Source organism: Ceratotherium simum, chromosome 26, assembly GCF_057802395.1.
Source record: "Ceratotherium simum simum isolate JZ-2026a chromosome 26, ASM5780239v1, whole genome shotgun sequence".
Taxonomy (NCBI): domain Eukaryota; kingdom Metazoa; phylum Chordata; class Mammalia; order Perissodactyla; family Rhinocerotidae; genus Ceratotherium; species Ceratotherium simum.
Genome location: NC_141925.1, coordinates 1,766,947 through 1,788,513, shown reverse-complemented (window position 1 = coordinate 1,788,513; position 21,567 = coordinate 1,766,947). Strand labels below are relative to the sequence as shown.

Genomic DNA, 21,567 nt, shown 5'->3' with positions numbered 1-21,567 from the left:
ATAAGGAACAAGAAAGTACGTATACCAGCTCTCTTTCATGGTAGAAAAAAGAGGGGAAAGAGTAATGCAGATAATTAAACCACTCCTCTCCAATACTGCAGTATCAAGCAGCCTATTATCCATACCAGTTAGCACCTAATCATATATTGCCTTGTCCTGTTAGCTTTTAGGATTATATGTAGTATCTCTCTAACAGAATAATAAGGTAATTGAACATATGGACTATGAAGGCAGAAAACTTTGCAAACTTTACAGAGCCTAGTATAGTTAGAAATGTTCCTTGGATGAGTGCCATAATATTAGTTATATAGAGCTAGAGATATGTTTTGGTATTAAAATATGTTAAATGTTGATAGTTGTTGTGAGGATGATTGAGATAAGGGATTTTAAAAGCATAAAGTCGACAATGATTATAAATCTAAATAGGATTTTAGTGTGATAGAGTAAAAAATTACAGATTTTTGAATTAGAACAAGTCTAGTTCTAGCTCTACTATTTTCTAGATATAAAACCTCAAGAAAGTTGTTTAACCTAGGTGAGATTCAATTTCTTCATTTGTAAAAAGGGATAATCATGGAATGGTTGTGTGAGGAATTAGCAAAATAGAGCACAAAAGGGTCTAACATAGACCATAAGGAAATGGAAACCCTAAAATGTTGTCATAAAGCTGATAAGTTGTGGAGCTCAAACCAGGACCCTGATTTTGCATTGCTCTTTTTACCCCACTGCTATTGTTTCCAAGGGCAACTGTGAATTAGGGAAAGATCAATTAAAGTGTTTGTTTTATAGAAGGGCATGTTGAAACCAAATCAAATGTTCAGTGTAACTAATTAATAAAGTACTATTAATATGGCTCACATGTTGGGATTTAAACACAAACCATAAGAAATGTCATCTGGGATCAAATTAATGGTCATACCCCAGGATTCTGTTTCTTACAGTGACACAAGTAAATGATTGTGACGGATATATAACACCAACTCAGAAATTAGAAATAACGTTGTTATGTACACTTGTTTTTTATTTATCCTGTTACTTTTTTTTGTAATAGAATCATACTTTTCCCACTGTTTTAGTGATAATTGAAAATCCCCTGATCCAAAGAAAGGAATTAGAAAGAGAAGAAAAATTCAGCCCTGCAACTCCTAGGTAAATATCTATCTAGCACAAAGGTCATTCTTTGCACTAGAATGATCATTACTAACAAGATTTTGTGTGTCAGATTAGCAGACAGTTTACTAAAGGTATACACTTCCATTTGAAAATTATGAGTTTAACTCTTCCTCACAATATTTATCTTTGATTATGAAATGATTTACTTTGATATAGGATCACATGAAAAAATGGCTTTGTTTTTAGTACTTTGGTTCTCATTCTTAGATTTACAAAAATTTGACTCTAGTTACATTAAAGCTAAACAATGAGAAGAAAAGATATATCTTAGAAGTTGTATATCTATTTTTTCATATCAAGGTGTAACTTTACTCACATGCCTCATTATCTTAGTTCAGGTTCCCTGGAAGCAGAGCCCAGAGGAGGATTTCTGTGCAAGTGATTTGTTGAGGGAGAGCTCTCAGGAGTAGCTTGTAAGGATAGGGTGTCGGGGGATCTGAGCAAAAAGGCAGGTTCAGCTGGAGCCCAGCCTTGGCCTGACCCAGGAGGGAGCTCTGGAGCATGAGTGGCACCCCAGAGTGGTAACCCCTGAAGGAAGGGGCTGGGCTTTTGTACCCTGTATTTAACAAGTCATTGGCTGCCATCCACCCCCCATTCCTGGTGGAAGCGGGCATAACCTTGAAGGCATTTCTGGCTGAGGGCAGTTCTCTAGAGAAGGGTGAAGCTGGTAAAGTGCTCTGGGTGGGGCACAACAACCTGCACCCATTTTGACCCCTTCCCACCTACTTTTCTGACCTCCTCTTCTGCCAGACTCTCAGATCTCATTTCTCTGCAGCCACATTGAACTTCTTTCTACTTTATGAACACCCTAGGCTCATTTTGCACCAACAGCCTTTGCATGTTCGCTTCCCTCTGCATAGAACAATCTTCTGCCATTTGCTTTGAATATTTGCTCCTTCTCATTGAAGTGTGAACTTGAATGTCACTTCTTTAGACCTTCCCCATCCACGCTGTCTGTAGTAGCCCTTCCAGTCCATTTCTAGGACTTTGCCCTGTGCTGTTATCATCATAACCCTGACCTCTATCTGAGATTATTTGATTAATTGTTCTTGTCTGTCTGCCTCTCACACATGTGAACTCTTTCAAAGGCCTTGTCTGTCTTCTTCACCACTGTATGCCCCATGCCTAGACTAGGATCTAACACTTAATAGGCTCTCAGTACATATTTGTGGAAGGAATGAATGAACAGAGGGAAGAGCATTCTCGGCAGAGGGAACAAACATGAAACCTCATGGCCTTTTCCAGAACAGTTAATAGTAGGTTGAACCATATGCAACTGCTGATGTTGTCTAAAAATGTCAATTTCATAGCCTAGTACTGTCATGCACCGCCAAATGACATTTGGATCAATGACAGACCGTGTATATGACTTTGATCCCAAAAGATTAGTACCATAGAACCTAGGTGTAGTAGGCTATACCATCTAAGTTTGTGTAAATACATGCTATGTGTGATGTTCACACAACAATAAAATCACCTAATGAAGCATTTCTCAGAATGTATCACCGTCACTAAGGGTCATATGACTATAGTCTGATATGCCTGGAATATAGGGCAAAGACAGGGGAACAGCAGGAGAAGAAGCTTGAGAGAGAAGCAGAGACATTTCACAGACAGCTTTGCCTGTCATACCAACTTCATCTTTTGGTGATGGTTAGCCTGGAGGGTCTTTGAGCTGGGAAATAATCTATCCACATGTGTGGTTTAGGAAGATCACTGTGGCTACCTGAGGAGGATGGACTGGAGGGGGATGAAGCTTAGGAGACAAGGCAATTGTTTGGGTAAGAAGGGAGGAGGTCAACACCTAAAGCCTGAGCAAGTGGTCGGGGAAGGCCTGGACTAGAGGGCTGAGAAGAGGCTCCATGGAGGGGACTTGGAACTTGACTGGCTGGAGGGGGAAGTGGAGGGGGAAGAGCACCTCGATTCAAGTTCAGTGTGTAAATATTGTGCATCTGCTCCCGAGAGAACACCGCAGACGTAAATAAATCGCTGTCCTCAATTTAAATCGTGTAGGTGGGGCAGTCAGTGTTACAGACATAGAAATAACAGAACCCTGATGTTTTAGAGTGATCTTATCCCCCTCTTACAGGGAAGGAGACTCAGGCTCAGAGTCCTGGCCAAGGTCAGACGACTAGTATGCTTAGCAGTCGGGCACAAATTGGTCCTTAAAACATTTTCTTAATGAAAATACATTTTAGACAAAAAATATTTTACGTTTTTCAATGTTTCTAAGAGTAAAAAGTATAAATTTTCTTAATGAAGTCTAAATTACAACCAAAAAAATAATTTAACTGAACCTGGTAGTATTTTTCTATGAGAAAATCTCTTGATATTAACTTTTTGTGTGTCTTTCTGCAATGTAGCAACTGTAAACTCTTGCTCAGTGAGAATCACTCAATGGTAAAAGTTTGTTCCAGTTATGAAGTGGACACCAAGTTACTTCCTTTGATACACTTACCTGTTAAAGAGTCTCATGATTATTATTCATTGGGTGACATTGTTGCAAATGGACACAGTCTTGATGGAGGAATTATTAATGTACTTGCAGCCGTGAGATCGGTAAGTTAAAATCTCAAAAAAGCCAAGTTCGATTTGGCGCAGGCCTTCTATCACTTAATTTGTGTTTGGAAAATAGTAACTAGCGGGACTAAATTTTCCTCTGTATCTTGGTCAATAGTCTGTTGAATTAAGAAAATGTAAAACACTTCTCATTAAAGGGAAAGTAGCATTTCATCTGTGAATGAATAGCAAAATAAAATCGTATTTGAATGTTAAATGTAGCACACACTCATAAAGGATCCACTAACAATATGAGAGCTTTTCATACTTCAGTTAAACAAAGAGGCAAGTGAAAAGGGTAAATTCATTGACTTGAAGTCTCCATGAGGTTCCTTGAAAGGGTGTAAGTTGAATAAATCAAGGAATAAATTCCGTGCATGTTCTCAGAGCTGCTGAGAGGGGAGGAGAGAGAACACCCACTGTCCTGCACTGGGGCCAGTGATCTAATGCATCCTGGGGTGAACACAGAGGAGAGTGCTCCATCGGGCACCAGGGAGCCTTTCACCATCTGTTGCATCAGCATCTATCTCCCTCTTACTCAATTATTGCAGCAAGTTTTGAACTCCGTTGGACAGACTAGAGTCACTTGGCAGGGATTTAGAGGCAGACCTCAAAAGTAAAGTTTTACTAAATAAAGTACGTGAAGAAAATTAAAGGAGAAAGACCAATTCCTCAATATATGGAATAATGATAAAAGACAAAAAAAAAAAAAAAAAGGAAATAGACTTACGTACTTGTAATTAACATTGTAAGTAATTGCTAATTGCTTTTCCATGTTAAATGACTGACTGAGAGAGTGTCGACTGTCCCTGATGACAGGCCTATGATGGCAGAGGCCATGTCTGCTTTGTTTACCTCCCTAGCCTCAGCCTAGCACAGTGCCTGCCACACAGTGAGCACTCAATATAATTCAGGAGGGAGGAAGAAACACCCTGTTATGACAATCTTGAAAAATAGAAGATATCACTTTCTGGGCAGTTTAGGTTCAATCTTACTTAAAGGCAGGATATGATCTCTCAATTTTCCTGGAATTCTGTATGATGCTGTTATATTACAGTGTAGTAAGAATTTTCTAAAACTCAGTATGATTTATAAGCAAAATAATCATAACCCTCCCCTCTTCCCCGAGTCTAGTACCCTCTTTCATAAGATTACTTCTTTTTTTTCATGTCTTTTTTCTCACATTTTGCTTCCATCCCTCTTACATTTCCTTTCTTCACATTTTTTTTTAACATGTTCTCTCTTCCTTCTCACCTCTGCTTAGGTCTCTTTAAAACCTCTTTTCATACAATTTTCTTGCATGCTGTGATATGACAGGCCTCTCTCTCTCATACTCTGGCTGTCCTTTCCTTCGACTTTCTTTCTAGATCCTGCTCTTCTGCTGGCAGCTATGAGTCTTTCTTCAACTCCTTCCCATGGAGCTCAGCCCTGCCAATAGATGCAGTGGTGACAGTGGCATAGGGGGCAGCTAGCTAACTGCCAGTGCTTGGGCCATTGCTATACAGCTGTCAGAGGCACCTGCCATTCCATGTGAGAACTCTCTGGGGAGACAGATGGGCCCCTGCATTCACTTCTACCTCCATGATCCTCTTACTCCACCATGTGGTTCGAATCAGACAGTGTGTCAAAGAGCTTTCTCATACCTTCCTCATTTGTCCTCACCACCTTATCCCTATGAAGGTGGCAAAGGAGGCATCGATATCCATATCTGGGCTAGCAAGATGAAGACACCGCTGCCCAGAGAGACTGAGTTCATCGAGTCACATGAACTCCATGCCAGGCCCTGAGCTAAGCCATGGGGATACACAGATGTTTAAAATATACTTTCTACCCGCAATGAGACCACATAGATGCCATCCAGGGGCTTGTCATGGAGCATTTGTTCTGACATATAGAAAAGACCCCACAGTCTTAACTTAAAGCACATATATCTGTATCTCTCTTCAATCAAAGTGTGTAACTTACAACTTCAGCTAAATACACCTAGTTTAGAGATAGATGTTTTTAAATCATCAGATATGTATTAGGGATTCTTTTTTTTTTTTTTTTAAAGATTTTATTTATTTATTTTCCCCCCAAAGCCCCAGCAGATAGTCGTATGTCGCAGCTGCACATCCTTCCAGTTGCTGCATGTGGGACGCGGCCTCAGCATGGCCAGAGAAGCAGTGCGTCGGTGTGTGCCCGGGATCCGAACCCAGGCAGCCAATAGCGGAGCGCACTCACTCAACCGCTAAGCCACGGGGCTGGCCCGTATTAGGGATTCTTGCTATTTTGATATTTCTAATTTGCTGTTTGAAAGATAAACATTTGACTATTTCCACCAACAAATATTTAAGTACCTCGATGACCACAGGTGAAGATTAACTATTTCCTTCCATTTCTAAGGTTGGAGAGCCAAAATACTTTACAACTTCAGACCGAAGAAAAGGCCAGAGATGTGAAGTTAAACTCTATGATGAGACAGAGTCATCTTTTACAATGATATGGTAACCTCCTACATCTGTTCCAAACTGTGAAATCCCTGCTATTATCACTGAGAGAGAACATTTTTTATTTTATCAAAAAGATGATGGATTTCATATCAGGAGAGGAGTAATAATAGGAGAGAAATGATATTTAAAAATAAAATTTGCTCTTGTATGTTGACTTGTTACCATCTATGCTGTAAGATTACCTTAAAATGAAATCTTTAGATGGCATGGGATTGCTTAGATGGACTCTGCTGTAACTGGTTTATTATTGTACTGCTTTATAACAAATGGTGATTTATTAGGTCACATTGATAATGAACAAGCCAGATTTTCTGTGATTCCTTCAGTGGTACCCTGGAGCCAGGACATGGGAAGATGGTAGAAAAGCAAGCGTTGTCACAGGCTGGGTTCTGTGGCGCTCCTGGTGTGTGTCGGATGTGGGGTGGGGATACGTCTTGAAGCACTGCAGAGTATAATGTGGCATTCTTTAGACTCTAGGTGCCTGTGAAATGGGCCTTCAATCCATCCAGTCCCCAGAGCAGTTTATCCATTGTGAGGGCCTTCCCTTAGTGGTCTGAAAGAGTGACTTTAAAGTCTTTAGACTTGTAGTCACTCAATTCTAACTAGCCTGGAGTGACCTGAGTGGTAGAGAAAGAAAGAACTGATGGAGCAGAAGTTGTTATAAATGAATGGTGTTGAAGGAATAGATTTATCATGTAGATGTTAAATGCTCTGTGAAATAGGCGGCGTAGCCCTGCAAAATGCAGGAGAGGCCACCATCCTTAACTTGTGTCTTTGACCACACGGGGGGTTGTTAACCCCAGCCATTAAGACATTCTTTTTTGGGTAAATAATGTGGTCTCTGCCGGTTATTTTTTTTAACGTATTCGATTTTTTTGCTTCTTTTTAAAAATATGCAGTTGGGATAATGAATCCATTCTACTTGCACAGAGCTGGATGCCACGAGAAACAGGTATCATACTTCAATGATTATGTTTAATATTTGTTGTTTTTTATCCCCCCCATAATAATTTTAAAATGGCTTTTTCCCCAAACAGTAATATTTGCCTCAGATGTAAGAATAAGTTTTGACAAATTTCGGAACTGCATGACAGCAACTGTAATCTCAAAAACCATTATTACAACTAATCCAGGTAAAAAGCTGTCTGAAATTTTTTATCCTTTTGGAAATGACTGTATCATATATTCCAATATTTACTCAGTGTATTTAAGAATGAAAATGAGGTTTGGATTTCATTTGAATTGAAAGTGAAAATTGGTTTATATGACTTTTTCTTTTTTTTTATTTTTTTATTTTTTTAATTTTTTTTTTAATATATGACTTTTTAAAATTTACAATGAGATATATGTATCTTTGATATCTTGACTAAAGAAATGTGAAATATCAGACTCCTTTTTAAAGCATCATCCCTTGTGATGATTTTTGAGAGATCGATGCTACTGACTGGTTAACTTAAATTATTGACTATTTAAAAATGAAATCAGTTTCACTATATTCAAATAACTTAGTGCTAGAGCACTGAGAACATACGTAGTATCATTAATTCATAACTGTAAATTAAATGCCCAGAAGGCCCACTGGAGTGGTTGCTAAAAGGAGTTACAGTTTATTCCAGCGTGAGTCAGGGGAGCAGGACCTGGGGAGATGAGGCGTTGGTGCCCTTAAACATCCTCAGAGTGCTTTGTAGTGCAGATAGAAAGATCAGGCCAACACTGCAGAAGATTGGAGAATTCCCAGAAATGGACTAATCCTTCATAATCTCCAGAAGATATAAGCATAGAAGTGTGTCATTTTAAACTTAAGCTCACGGGCCAGCCCAGTGGCACAAGCAGTTAAGTGCATGCACTCCGCTTTGGCGGCCCGGGGTTCTCAAGTTCGGATCCCAGGCGCCCACTGATGCACCGCTTGTCAAGCCATGCTGTGGCGGTGTCCCATATAAAGTAGAGGAAGATGGGCACAGATGTTAGCCCAGGGCCAATCTTCCTCAGCAAAAAGAGGAGGATTGGCAGTGGATATTAGCTCTGGGCTGATCTTCCTCACACACACACAAAAAATAAACTTAAGCTCACTCTACTGCTCGATAACAAAGCATCAACAGTGACTGAGAATTATAAAGCAATCTTACGTCTTTGACCAAACCATTATCAGAATTTTTAAAAGTAGAATTACTATGAGATATTATGTAAAATAACAAGACTTTTTAATATAAATACACTGGATCTTGCACATCCACCATAGGAATGTTGTCTCCTTGAAGGCAGCATCGTGGGAGGTGATATGACACTCATTGATTTATTCTTTGTTCAGCTCTCATGTGCTGAGCACATGCTGTGTGCTGGGCACTGTTCTGGGGTCCAACAACAAAACACAAATATCTCTGCCCTTGTGCAGCTCACATTCTAGCAGGAGACAGACAGATAATAAGCAATAAAGATAACACATCTGTGAATTATGAAATACTTGAGAAGAAAAAGAGGAGCAGAGTCAGGAGAGTCTAGAGTGCCACAGTGGTGTAGGGTAGTCAGCTAGGCCTCATTGGGAGGGCAACATTTGAGCAAAGACATGATGAGGCAGTGAGGGCGTTAACCACGGGAAAGAGCGCTCCAGGCCGAGGAAACAGCCAGTGCAAAGGTCCTGAGGCTGGAGTGTGCCTGTGTGGAAAGGAACAGCAAGGAGGCCAGTGTGGCTGGAGCTGATAGAGCACGGGCAGGAGGAAGAGTCAAGGTCAGAGAAGAAATGGTGGTAATCAAGAAGTCCTTACAGGCTAATAAAAGGGCATTGGCTTTTACTCTGTAGGAAGGGGGAGGAAGGCAGTGACATTATTTAAGTTCTAAAAGGGTCAAGTTCTGAAGGGCTACTTTGTTGTAAATTGATGGTGACACAACCATGGTCTGTTCTCAACACTTAGGACAATAGGGCCAATCTTCGATTCCTTTTATTTTTGGTGAGGAAGAGTCTCCCTGAGCTAACATCTGTTACCAGTCTTCCTCTAATTTGTATGTGGGTCGCTGCCACAGCATGACTGACGAGTCGTGTATGTCCGCGCCTGGGATCCAAACCCGCGAACCCGGGGCTGCCGAAGCGGAGCATGCCAAACTTAACCACTACACCACGTGGCCAGCCCTTTTTTTGTTTTGTTTTGTTTTGAGGAGGATACTATGGTTTCTTATTTTTAATAATTTATTAATTACTATCTATGATAGAAAAGCTCTATCCTTTAAGGGTAAATTTGGTCTGGGAAAATTTCTAAAAGACAGTTGGATTTGTCTGGTGGAAAAGGTTATCAAGCTTGACAGTAGTAATTGTATCAAAACCTCAAGACTAAGTTAATGGGACAGATTCGAAGGATGTACGTTTGGCTCTGAAAACAGATTCAAAAGAGAATATTGTTTTGAGCAATGCCAACATCATTAGAGTAAATACCTTATTTCTCAAGGAGACATTTAAAGGAGACTACTTATTAGGGTGTGTGAATTTCAGTGTGCTTGTTTGTTAGCCTTATTTTCTGATTTCCTGGGCTACACCTGCGTGTAGAGATTAAGACCTCTGAATGGTTTAAGCTTTCATCCTAGCCGGGATGTTCAGGCTTCCTTTTAGCTGTCTCTGCCCAGGGAGAGTTCATCAGATAGGGAAGGCAGAATTTCTACCCCTCGCAGACAGTCCCGGATGACCCTGTTGTCAGTAGGAATCTTTATGGCAGTGCCTGCACCCTACCCTTCCTACAGCTTTCATCTCAGGAAGCTCCTTGGTTTGATTTCTGTGGCCCGACTCCAGCATCTGCTTCCATCTGATGTGCAGCAGTACTGTCAGTGTTTCAAAAACATTCACACATTCACTCATTAATTTACAAATATTTATTGAAAGCCTTTTTTTGCCCAAGTACTGAGATAACAAGTATTTTCTGGAATGAGGAAGTACACTAGTGGATGGATGGTCAGATGGATGGAAGGATAGTCACTGTGTTGGATACTGGAAATAGAGAAATGGAAAGGCAAAACCCCTGCCCATAAGGGATTTCAGTGTGGTTCTGAGAAAGAACAGACAGTGCTAATACTTGTGGTGTGTTGGGCCAGGGAGGAGGAAACCCCTAACTCTGCCCCAGGGAGCCAAGGGTCCAAGTATGGTCAGGATGATTTGTAGAAAGTTGGAGGGAGTGGGGGAGAGCTGAAAGACTATCAAGTGTTGGAAGTAGGGAATTGGAGTTGGAGTGTCAGAGTCACGTGAGAGCCCTTTTTCAAAATCACATTCTTGCCTTCTGGCATATCATCTCATTATTCCTGAGTATTCATATCCCAAATTGAGGAGCAAGTGTTTCAAATAATGTTTTTTTTAAAAAAATTTTTTTCTGATTAAAAAAGAAATACATATAAAAATCAGAAAATACATAAAAGCATAAAAAGGGAAACAAAGATCACCTCTAATTTCACCATATTATAAGAATCATGTCTTTGATATATATTCTTCCAGATACTTTTGCATTTATACGTTTTTTTACTTGAAAGAGAATTGTACCACAAAGTTTGTAAGCTGCTCTTTACACTAACAATATCTGGTGTACGTCTTGCCATGTTAGTAGAGCGCTAGGTCACGTTGTTAATGGCTATATAATATTCTATTTGTATTCTCCTATGTCTTCACTTTTTACAATTAAAAATAATTTTGTATCATTTACAGTGATTTAAAAAGTAATCAGTTTGCTTGTTACTTATTATGCATTTTCAATTTAAGATACACCAGAAGCTGACATCCTATTGAATTTTATAAGAGAAAATAAAGAAGCAAATACTCTGGATGGTGAAATTGACAGTTATTTGAAAGAATCCATAAATTGTAAGTGACCTTTAAATATTTGAATTTTTAAAAGGCCGAAATTGGGCCTGTAAAGTTTTGTTTTACATAGTAAAACAACAGATACTATATTCTTATTATGTAAGAATAATCGTAAAAGATACTATATTAAAAGATAGTAAAAGATACTATATTCTTATTATGTAACTGCTATAGTTCCACTTTTAGAAAGGTAGTTTAAAACTTCTGGAGGTTCATATAACCTTTTGCCAATCTGATGAGAGCTAATGACCCTCTCCCCAGAAAAGTAACTGTACCCACACATAGAATTTTGCATAAAATGTCATCATTCACAGACCTTTAATCCAAGCAGCCCAGGTTGAGGCTTGACTTTAAAAGGGATGCTGTTTGTTGCCATCTGTAGCTGATGCTAGACACTTGGGGAATGAAGAGGAGCAGAGGGAACTCTTATCACTCCCTGAAGGCATGTTCTGTAACCTCATCCTAGGAGGTGAAATACTTCCTCATCATAGATGACACCTAATTCATCTCAAGAGAGTAACAATTGAATTAAGCATGAAATAAGTTATTCTGCAAGTCATCTTGTAAAAGAAAAACTTTGTTATTGCTTTCCTGGGGGACATTTCCTTTCAATAGTAATCACTGATAGAAGAAAACGCTATTGGGTAAAAATTAAAATTATCATCATTTTGCCTAACAGGAAGGAACAAGCTTGAAGTTGTATTGTTTATTAGAGTTAAAATAAAGCTGTTATTGTTACTTTGGAAGCATTTTTTAAATGTCAGGTCATTTGTGAATAATTCCATTTCAGGAGACTTCCAGGAAGCACAAAAGCGTTCACTGGGCTGTGAGGTGGATTTGCTAGAGCGTGTTTCAGTCCCTGCCCTGTCGTTCAACCCTGAAACAGGGACGAGGATAACAATGCCTACAGCTTTCTCTAATCTCCTCAGGGCTATTGTCTTTGTATGGAAAAATTTTTCCTGATCAATGGGTCATATCAAAGTAATCACAAAAGTAGTACTTAAGTTTCCCTTTCTTTTATTTCATTGTGGAAACTTTAATAATTAAGTTTGCACAGAGGCAAAAATTAGTTGCTCTATCTTTGTATGTGTGTGTGTGTGTGAGGACCATCAGCCCTGCGCTAACATCTGCCAACCCTCCTCTTTTTTTGCTGAGGAAGACTGGCCCTGGGCTAACATCCGTGCCCATCTTCCTCCACTTTATATGGGACGCCGCCACAGCATGGCCTGCCAAGTGGTGCGTTGGTGCGCGCCCAGGATCCGAACCGGCGAACCCGGGGCCACTGCAGTGCGTACTTAGCCGCTTGTGCCACCAGGCCGGCCCCCTGCTCTATCTTTTAAAATGCTCATTATTCCCATGAAAAACTTATGGATTGAAATTGATTAAATATTTCAGGGTAAAACTATTATATTTTCTTTAAAGCTTTTATTATTTTTATTTAAAATGATAATGTTCAATATAAGAAAAGTAAATACAACAAACAGCCCAGAAATAAAGTGTTATTTTTTTGAACATCTTCCAATCTGTCTTCCAGTACACATGTACTAACAGCAGGATAAAGACATAAAAATATGGAAGGTAAATAGATACACATAACTATACTTTTTATTGAAGAAAATTAAATTTTATGTACTGGACAGCAAGAAAAGAAAAGAAACCAGTGAAGTGCTGAAGGAACTGGGCAACTTCTATTAAAAGTTTTCTGACCCGAGTAATATTTGGACCTGACAGATTCCTCTAAGATTAAGAAAAATAAAAATGACTAATTGGTTATTGTTTTTAGTTTTTAGTTTTATAAATTTTCTTAAATAAACTTTTTTACTGAAATGTAACACATACGGGCCGGCCCCAAGGCTTGGTGGTTAAGTGATCGCGCTCCACTGCTGGCGACCCGGGTTCGGATCCCGGGCGCGCACCGACGCGCTGCTTCTCCGGCCATGCTGAGGCCGCGTCCCACATACAGCAACTAGAAGGATGTGCAGCTATGACACACAACTATCTACTGGGGCTTTGGGGGGAAAAAATAAATAAATAAAATCTTTAAAAAAAAAAAAAAAAAAAGAAATGTAACACATATATAGAACAGTAAACAAAGTATAAGAGGACAGCACCGTGCATTGTCACATAGTGAACACACCCATTTAGCCTCCTCCCTGCCAGGTAATAAATGCCAGGGCCCAGAAGACCCCTCATGCTCTCCCAAAGGTAAACGTGATTCTAAAACCATAGAAACCACAGATGAATTTAGCCTATTTTGGAATTTAAAAAATGAAATCTTATCATGTGCATTCACTCTTGTGTCTGACTTCTTTTATTCAGAATTATGTTTATGAGTTTCATCCATGCTGCTGTGTGTAGCATTCCTTTTTATTGACATATACTATTCCATTATATGAATATACCACACTTTATTTCTCTATTCTGTTGTTTCCAGTTTTTGCTATTACAAAATTTCTACTTTCTTTTTGAATATGACTTTAGATGAACCTATGTCTGTTTTCCTGTTGGATATGTACCCAGGAGGAGAATTGCTTTGTCAAGCATGTTCACCTTTAGATGATTCTGCCAAATGGTTTTCCAAAATGTTTGCACAACTACCAGTTTCCACTGGTAGTTTCTACTTCTACCAGTACAGTTTGGAAATCCCAGCTGCTCCACATCCTCACCAATGTTTGTACTGTTAGTCTTTTAAATGGTGGGCGTTTAGTGGAATCCAGCTGTTGTTTAATATGCATTTACCTGATGATTATTGAGGCCAATATGTTTATTGGCCATTTTTATATCCTTTTTCTAAAGTGCTTTTTTTTTTTTTCTGAGGAAGATTCACCCTGAGCTAACATCTGTGCCAGTCTTCCTCTGTTTTGTATGTGGGTCTCCCCCACAGCATGGCCACCAGCGAGTGGTGTAGGTCTGTGCCCGGGATCCGAACCCAGGCCGCCGAAGCAGAGCATACCAAACTTAACCACTAGGCCACAGGGCCGGCCCCTCTAAAGTGCTTTTAAAAGTCTCTTCCCCATTTAAAAAATTGAGTCAACTGTCTTTTTCTTATTGATTTTTAAGAATTCTTTAGATATTCTGAATATGAGTCCTTTGTCTCTCTGTAGATTGCTGGCATCTCCCACTCTATGGCTTGCTTTTTCACTCTTTTAATGGTGTCTTCTGATAACCAGAAATATTCATTTTAATGAAGACTAATTTCTCATTATTTTTCTTTTTTTGCTTTTATGTGCACTTATATAATCAGTTTTAATATAGGAAATATAATAATTTTTCTGTTCCTTAAACTACTACATGTTCTCATTTGAACTTTGTAGCTTTTCTATTTGGATATAATCCTTTGGAGGTCTTAGAATATATATAGAACTGTAATAACTTCTTTTTCTTTTTCTTTTTAGTAAATACAATACTTGATGTCTATACAGTTGAACAATTAAAGGTAAAAGCTTTGAAGAATGAAGGGAAAGCTGATCCTTTCTATGGCGTTCTTTATGCTTACATTTCTACATTGAACATTGATGATGAAACCACGAAAGTAGTTCGAAATAGATGGTAAGAAGCCAAATTACTTTTAGCAAATTCATTCTAGTAAAAAATAAAAAACTATTATTGTTAATAAATTTTAAGCTCTGTAAAAGTTACAGCTGTTCTTTGACATAACAGTGGTAATGTATTTGAGAGAAATGTGTAAATAAATAACCCATACTGAAGTTTCCATGGCAAACTATTTAGATTCAAAGATTATAATTGCCTTTTAAAGTAAAATTTAATTTACTGTGTTTCTACAATCCTCAAATATAAAGATATAGTACTGCCAGAAACTTTTAACTGGAATGACAAATTGTTTTATAATGTATTAGAAAATTATTTTGGTTGCCACGTCCCATAGCAAAACTAGTGACAACATTTTTAAAAATTATTTTCAACTGCATGATGAATATGATTTCCAACCTCTCCTAGGTCCAAGTTAGTATCCACTTGCATAGAAAAGTAAAGTCCAGTAGATTTAATAATCTTAGCCAAAAGATGCTTGGCAGGAAACGTCTAAAATGTTATGGTGAAAGTCTCCCTATGGATTTTGTAATTGAAATTTTTACTGACATAGTTGTAGATTTACATGGCATTGTAAGAAATAATGTAACCGAACTCAGTGGGTTTGCCTCTTGGTGAGGGCAGAGATGAAACAACCAACGCAAAAGTAGGTGAAGAAAGGTTTATTACTTGCACGAGCAATGGAGAACACCGGGGATACTTTCCTAAAGCAGTGCCTCCCTGAACAAGGGTTTGAGGAGTCCTTTTATTGTTAGATTAGAGGACAGTTCATGAATATTCAGTTAAGGAAAAGGCAGGAGATTCATGTTTATTGCCTAACAGCTGTGTTCTTTTAAGGCACATGCATAGCATGTGCACATGCTAGTACATACGTTGCATGATATAAAAATGCTGCTTTGCCCCTCCCAGAGGAGGAGAACTTAAGACATTAATGAGATTATAATGGGAAGAGTTCACTTTAGTTTCTTTTAGAGCAGTTTGAGACAGCTAGAACCAGCTTCAGCTAGCTTGCTTGTGGGAACCTTCTGTGGTTAGGCTCTTCCTGAAACTTTTTGTCTGCAAAACACTCAACAGATAGTGTCAGTTTTTATCAGATCCTCGGTACCCCTTTCTTTGCCTGGCTTCCTGGTTACGCTAATACAGAGAGATCCCATGTGCACTTTGTCCTGTTTCCCCAGTGGTAACATTTTGTAAAACTATAGTATCACCTTGCAGCCAAGATATTGTCATTAATTCAATCCATTGACCTTATTCAAATTTCCCCAGATTGACATGCATTGTTTATGTGTGTGTGTATTAAATTCCTTATAGTTTTATCACATGTATAGGTTTGTGTATCTACCACCACAGTCAAGATATTGGCCTATGGATTTTTAAAACACTTTATGATTTGATATTAAAGTTGAAAAAACTAATGTAAAGGGTATCGTGTAAGGCAGGTGTTTATTTTTTGAAAAATATTTTTCAAAAATTAAAAAATGTTATTGTCTCCTTTATTTTTTCCTACATCTTTAATATTTATATCTGAGGAAATGCATCTAAAATTTTCTTAAAAACTGATCTGTGTTTAGACAAGAAATCATTGTCTTCAGATTATTCCCTCTACTTAAGAAATTTGAATTAGTCTTCCTGTTTAAATTGACTAAAGTAAGTAAGGCCTATTTCAAAAATATGGAATAGCATATAATTACCACTTAAAGAGAAGAGAATGTGTCACTAGAAGTACTAACAGCATTTAAAGTGTGAAACCTGCCCAACCCTGGGGTTTTTCTGTAGATGTACAGAAGACCTAGTACAGGACCATCAAGCAAACATTCATGGAACCTAGGCTTTCTAGGCACAAGACACGATTCCTGCCCTCAGAACTCCGAGCCAGGGAGATAGGATAGACATACCTGCAATAACAAGAAATAGGATGTGACAGGATATAAGTCAGTGCTGAAGTAAAAGTTCTGCAGCTGCTCAGAGAATGAAGGGGGAGGAGGGGGTGCAGGAAAGGAAGACCCTGATGGGGAAATGAGCCTGAGCAGGAACCCCAGCAGAGGGAAAGGCAGGAGGCAGGACAGTGAGAGGACTGGCTTATCTCAGTTTCAGAGGAAGCACGAATGCTGAAAATGAGACTGATTGCATAGAAAGCAAGTTGTATTGATTTGTATTATTCTTTGTTGTTCCATATGTTTGTCTTGCATCCTGCTCAGCGCTGAGCAATCTGTAATTCCTTACTCTGAAAGTATTCCACTGCGGACTTGGACTTGGAAGTGATAATTCTTCTGTTAGAGATCACATTTTATCATTGTCTTTGTTTCTTTTCAGTTCAGGCTGTGGTTACATTGTAAATGAAGCATCCAACACTTGTACAACTTGCAACAAAGATTCTTCCGAATTCAGATCTGTTTTTCTCAGCTTCGATATGCTAATTGACCTTACTGATCACACAGGTACCCTCCATTCCTGCAGTCTCACAGGAAGTGTTGCTGAGGAGACATTGGGCTGCACGGTAAATAGCAAAAAGGAAAACATGTTTAGAAATATTTCCAAATTAAATTCTCTTCCCCCAAAATATAGGTTATTTTGGTGACCATTTGATAGAAATTAATTCATTAGAAAAGAGGTCTGGGAAAAATCAATTTTGATTTAAACTCACATTGCTTTAATGAACAAATAATTACATATTGTATATTAAAATCATAGCTAATATTAACTATTAGGAGTAACAATGGAGGCCCTTGGCCACAGTGGAGAATTAACATGACATTTTATATAGTCAAGTAACAGTGGGTAAAATAACACATTGGTGACATTGATCAGTTTTGAGGTGGCTCCTCCCTAAGGAGGGTTTGGCGATATTTCACCTACCCCACTGTATAAAGTCAGCCACGCGTTTTGCCCTTGGTCTGCTGCTGTAGGGCAGCAGCAGATCCTTAGAGATTAGCTTGTGTACTTGATGGTAGGAACTCGCTTTTTGTTGTTAGAACCAGCTCATGAAGTTGACCATTTGAACCTTAGTTCCAAGTGGTTTCCACTTTGTTAAGGGAGCTTTCTATGCTGAGCCACCTGACTGGCTTCAGAGATTGAGTTTAGAGCCTTTCTGGCCATATCTCCTTCATCAAGAGGATTGAGCTATAATTACTGTGAATAAAATTCCATTTCTAGTGAGAAAATTTAAGTATCACATTGTTGTCAAGATGAGTTATCTTTGGAAATATGTGAAATATTTGTTTGATTTTTTTTAAACCAGGTAAATGAGTTTCTTGCAATGACGGATGAACAGAAAACAGCACTAAAGTGGCAATTTCTTTTGGAAAGAAGCAAAATTTATTTAAAAGTTAGTGTATTTTACAGTACTATGTTATTCTATATATTCAAACAGTAAGGAAATCCTAGAGTATGACCTAATAAATTAGGGAATTTGTTATTTTTAATAATGCCCGATTCTCAGATGTGTAGAAGGATTCGGCTACTATAGAAACAGTGGAAGTAATCAGGTTTTTTCATACAGTATTAAGGAGTTACAAATGACACCAAAGAAATAGACCAAGAAAGAAAATATCTATTAATGTTAACTCCAAGGCAAAGAACCAGGCTTTAGAGTCAAAGCTGTGTCCCCCCACCCCACCCATGTGGCAGTGCTCTTCTCTTCAGTGAGCAGTATACAATAGCATAGTTAAATGCTTAGATGCTGGAGTGAGACAAACTAAGGTTTGAATCCAAATTCCACCACTTCTCAGCCTATGTGACCCTAGGGAGGTTAATTAACTTCTCTAAGCCTCTACAATTCTGTGATCCTCAACTCTGATCAGAGCAGAGTTCTGTAGCACTAGCAACACTTCAGTGTTGGAAGATCATAGAATCTTAGCATTAGAGCTGTGAAAAGTGGAATGTGACAAACCCACTTGTTTTGCAAATGAGGAAAATGGGACCAAGAAATGTTGCTGCTTGCCCCAGGTCACAGGTGAGATAGGGCTGCAGCGTACATTACTTCCCTCCTTCCATCATTCTCAAATGTTTTCTCCCTTACACTCTTAAAAGTTTTCAAGATCTTGTTTAAGTGAGTTATATCTGTTGATATTTACTGTACCAGAACTTAACACTGAGAAAAATTTAAAACATATTCATGAACACACATTCCATTAGTGGTCAGAGCAATAATGTCATCTCATGTCACGTAGCCTCTAGAAAACTGCAGTGTGCTCTGGTGAAACAATGAGACCAAAAAAGGCAAACAACATCTTAGTATTATTATGAAAATAGTTTTGATCTCATGGATATCCTGAAAGATATCCTTTGAGAACACTGCATCTACTCCATCTCAGCCTCATAAGCAGGTTTTCCCTTTTTCCAGTGGCTTCCTTCTCTTGTGGCCTCACGCATACCTGAATAGGTTGCAGACATGGAGTCACCAATGGCCTCACCAATGTTTCTAGGACCTCAGTTGAGGCCTCTTCATTACTAGGCCAAAGGGGGAAAATTACAGTAATGTACTGCGTCTCTTCCACCATTAGCATGGATCCACCTAAATACTATCTATTCCCAAATCAGAATATACTCAGATCCTTGACCAACTTTATGTTTTTCCTCCAAATAGGAGGTACCAGTTGCTAATGAGTTTGATCAATTTAAATTCATGGCAGCCTACTCATAATTTCCCAAACATGACTCAAATATAACAACAAATTGCTCTCAAAGGAATATTGTACCTTTCCAAAGAATATGTTAAGAAGATATTTGTCAGATTTAACAAAGGTTTTAAGCAGATATAAAATGATTATATCATAAAATGTAGGGGCTGGCCCCGTGGCCTAGTGGTTAAGTTCGGCACACTCCCCTTCAGCAGCCTGGGTTCGGATCCCGGGCGCAGACTTACACCACTTGTTGGCGGCCATGCTATGGTGACAGCCCACATACAAAACAGAGAAAGATTGGCACAGATGTTAGCTCAGGGCGAATCTTCCTCAGCAGAAAAAAAAAGTGTAATAAAGATTATGAGACTCACAATTTCAATTTTTATAAATCAATTAAAACACAACATGTAATTTAAAAAATAACTTACATTGCTTTGCTAATATGATAAAAACAAAGTATTCCTGTATAGATTGAACTTTATATATATATATGTATAATATTTCAGTTAAAAACGATGGGTACGGAGCTGGCCCGGTAGCATAGCGGTTAAGTGTGCAGGTTCCGCTGCAGCGGCCCGGGCTTCGCAGGTTCGGATCCCGGCCGCGCACCGATGCACCTCTTGTCAAGCTGTGCTGTGGCAGTGTCCCATATAAAGTAGAGGAAGATGGGCACAGATGTTAGCCCGGGGCCAGTCTTCTTGGCAAAAAGAGGAGGATTGGCAATGGATGTTAGCTCAGGGCTGATCTTGCTCACACACACACAAAAAACAATGGCTATATAAAATGGTTCACTTGGCGGGATTTCAAAGCAAAGTATTCATTTTAATGTTTAAAATACATGGTGATATTAGTACAAGACCTTGTAACTCTGATATTAATGTTAAAGAATAATTTCCAAAAAGATAAAACCATGACTCTTATACAAAAATAAAGTGAACACATCTCAAAGATTTAATTCAATTCATTAATTAACAAAGGAAATTAAAATGGCTAGTTGATGTGTCCTTCCACTTCATATTAAATAAAATGTTGGTGAAAGTGCTTTGTAAATTATAAAAAGTCAGACATTCTTATGAGTAAACTGCATCATCACATCCCTGTAGTCTAACAGATGATGTTACTGCTACAGGTTAACATCTCTCACAATTGGTAGTTTGAGCACACTTGAGCCTTTTTTCTACATGTTGGATTTGAAATCTCAACATTCCTTCCAGAGACAAAGGTCATGAAAAAATGACATGGAATTTTACAAAATCACTGTCAGAAGCCAGATCTGTAATTTCTCTACCAAAGTCTGCCTGGGACTGGAATGCTTTCCATCCTCTTAGAACTTTAATTGAAGTTTATGTTCACATCTGTAAACAAAGCTCATTGCAGTTCTCTATTTGTAGTCATTGGTTTTTGACTTTACACACAAAGTAATTTTTAAAACTAATTGTCTCTCTTTTTCTCCCTACAGTTTTTTTTATCACACAGAGCAAGGGGTGGATTGAGAATTAGTGTGCTCTCATGTAAGCTGGCAGATCCTATTGAGGCAAGTAGGAACTTGTCTGGACAAGGAAATATTTAAAACCAGATATCATTTTTTAAACTCTGGAAAAGAATAAGAGTTTTAACTCCCGTTAAAGTGGAAAATGAGTTTGAAAATTATGGATTTGAACAAAATTGTATTTTGTTCAAATGTGGTAAAAATGTTTCTATAAATTGTTATTATGTTTCCTCCTGGAATTGGTTTGGGGTTAAGTCTCAAATCCAAGCTCATTTCTTAGAAGGCTTTTTCTACTGGCTTTGCCCTCTCTCTTACCAAGTTGGAAAATGTTTGCATTAATTAATAAACAAGTTTAATCTTTCCCACAGATATGAATGATTTCTTTTCTTAGCCCCTTCCCTTTTTGTCTTGTTTCCTGGGAGAAAGATCAGAACCTCTAAAACGACTTACCTAGAGCTTGGCAATGGCTCTGATGGATGAGGGGCTCTCTCAGCTCCCAGTGGGAACAGCAGAACTCCGTGGGCAATATTGTGCAACTGCTTTGAACACTGTAGAGCTCTTCTACTCCCTTGCCTTCTCTGATGACACAGAGCTACCTCGTGCTTGTAAAGGCTTGCTGACTCGGGGCTGACATTTTTGAGCCTGAATCAACTGGGAGGAGACCAACTTCAAAATGTTATATGAGTGGTGCTGAGTCTTGGGAACTTGGAAGGTGGGAGACCAGCTCTAACAGAAGGACGGTGGCCCCCCTTCCACCTCAGTTGTCTGCAGAAGCCCCAAAGCACTCTGCTCAGCTCTACACATTCTGAGTTAGTTGCTTCACAGCACAGACCCACCACTACGGTCAGCGTT

General features: G+C 38.8%; 1 protein-coding gene across 1 annotated transcript in view; it reads left to right on the top strand.

Moving 5' to 3' along the window:
- The window catches only part of MEIOB (meiosis specific with OB-fold), a 31,505-nt gene extending 10,423 nt beyond the window's left edge, over positions 1-21,082 (top strand). The window contains exons 5-14 of the mRNA XM_087449393.1: positions 1,077-1,149; positions 3,537-3,732; positions 6,118-6,218; positions 7,124-7,176; positions 7,262-7,357; positions 10,954-11,055; positions 14,451-14,604; positions 16,918-17,101; positions 17,843-17,929; positions 20,686-21,082. Coding sequence (XP_087305519.1) covers positions 1,077-1,149; positions 3,537-3,732; positions 6,118-6,218; positions 7,124-7,176; positions 7,262-7,357; positions 10,954-11,055; positions 14,451-14,604; positions 16,918-17,101; positions 17,843-17,929; positions 20,686-20,796 — 1,157 coding nt within the window. The 3' untranslated portion in view covers positions 20,797-21,082. The remainder of the gene's footprint in view (positions 1-1,076; positions 1,150-3,536; positions 3,733-6,117; positions 6,219-7,123; positions 7,177-7,261; positions 7,358-10,953; positions 11,056-14,450; positions 14,605-16,917; positions 17,102-17,842; positions 17,930-20,685) is intronic.
- The last annotated feature ends 485 nt before the right edge of the window (positions 21,083-21,567 follow it).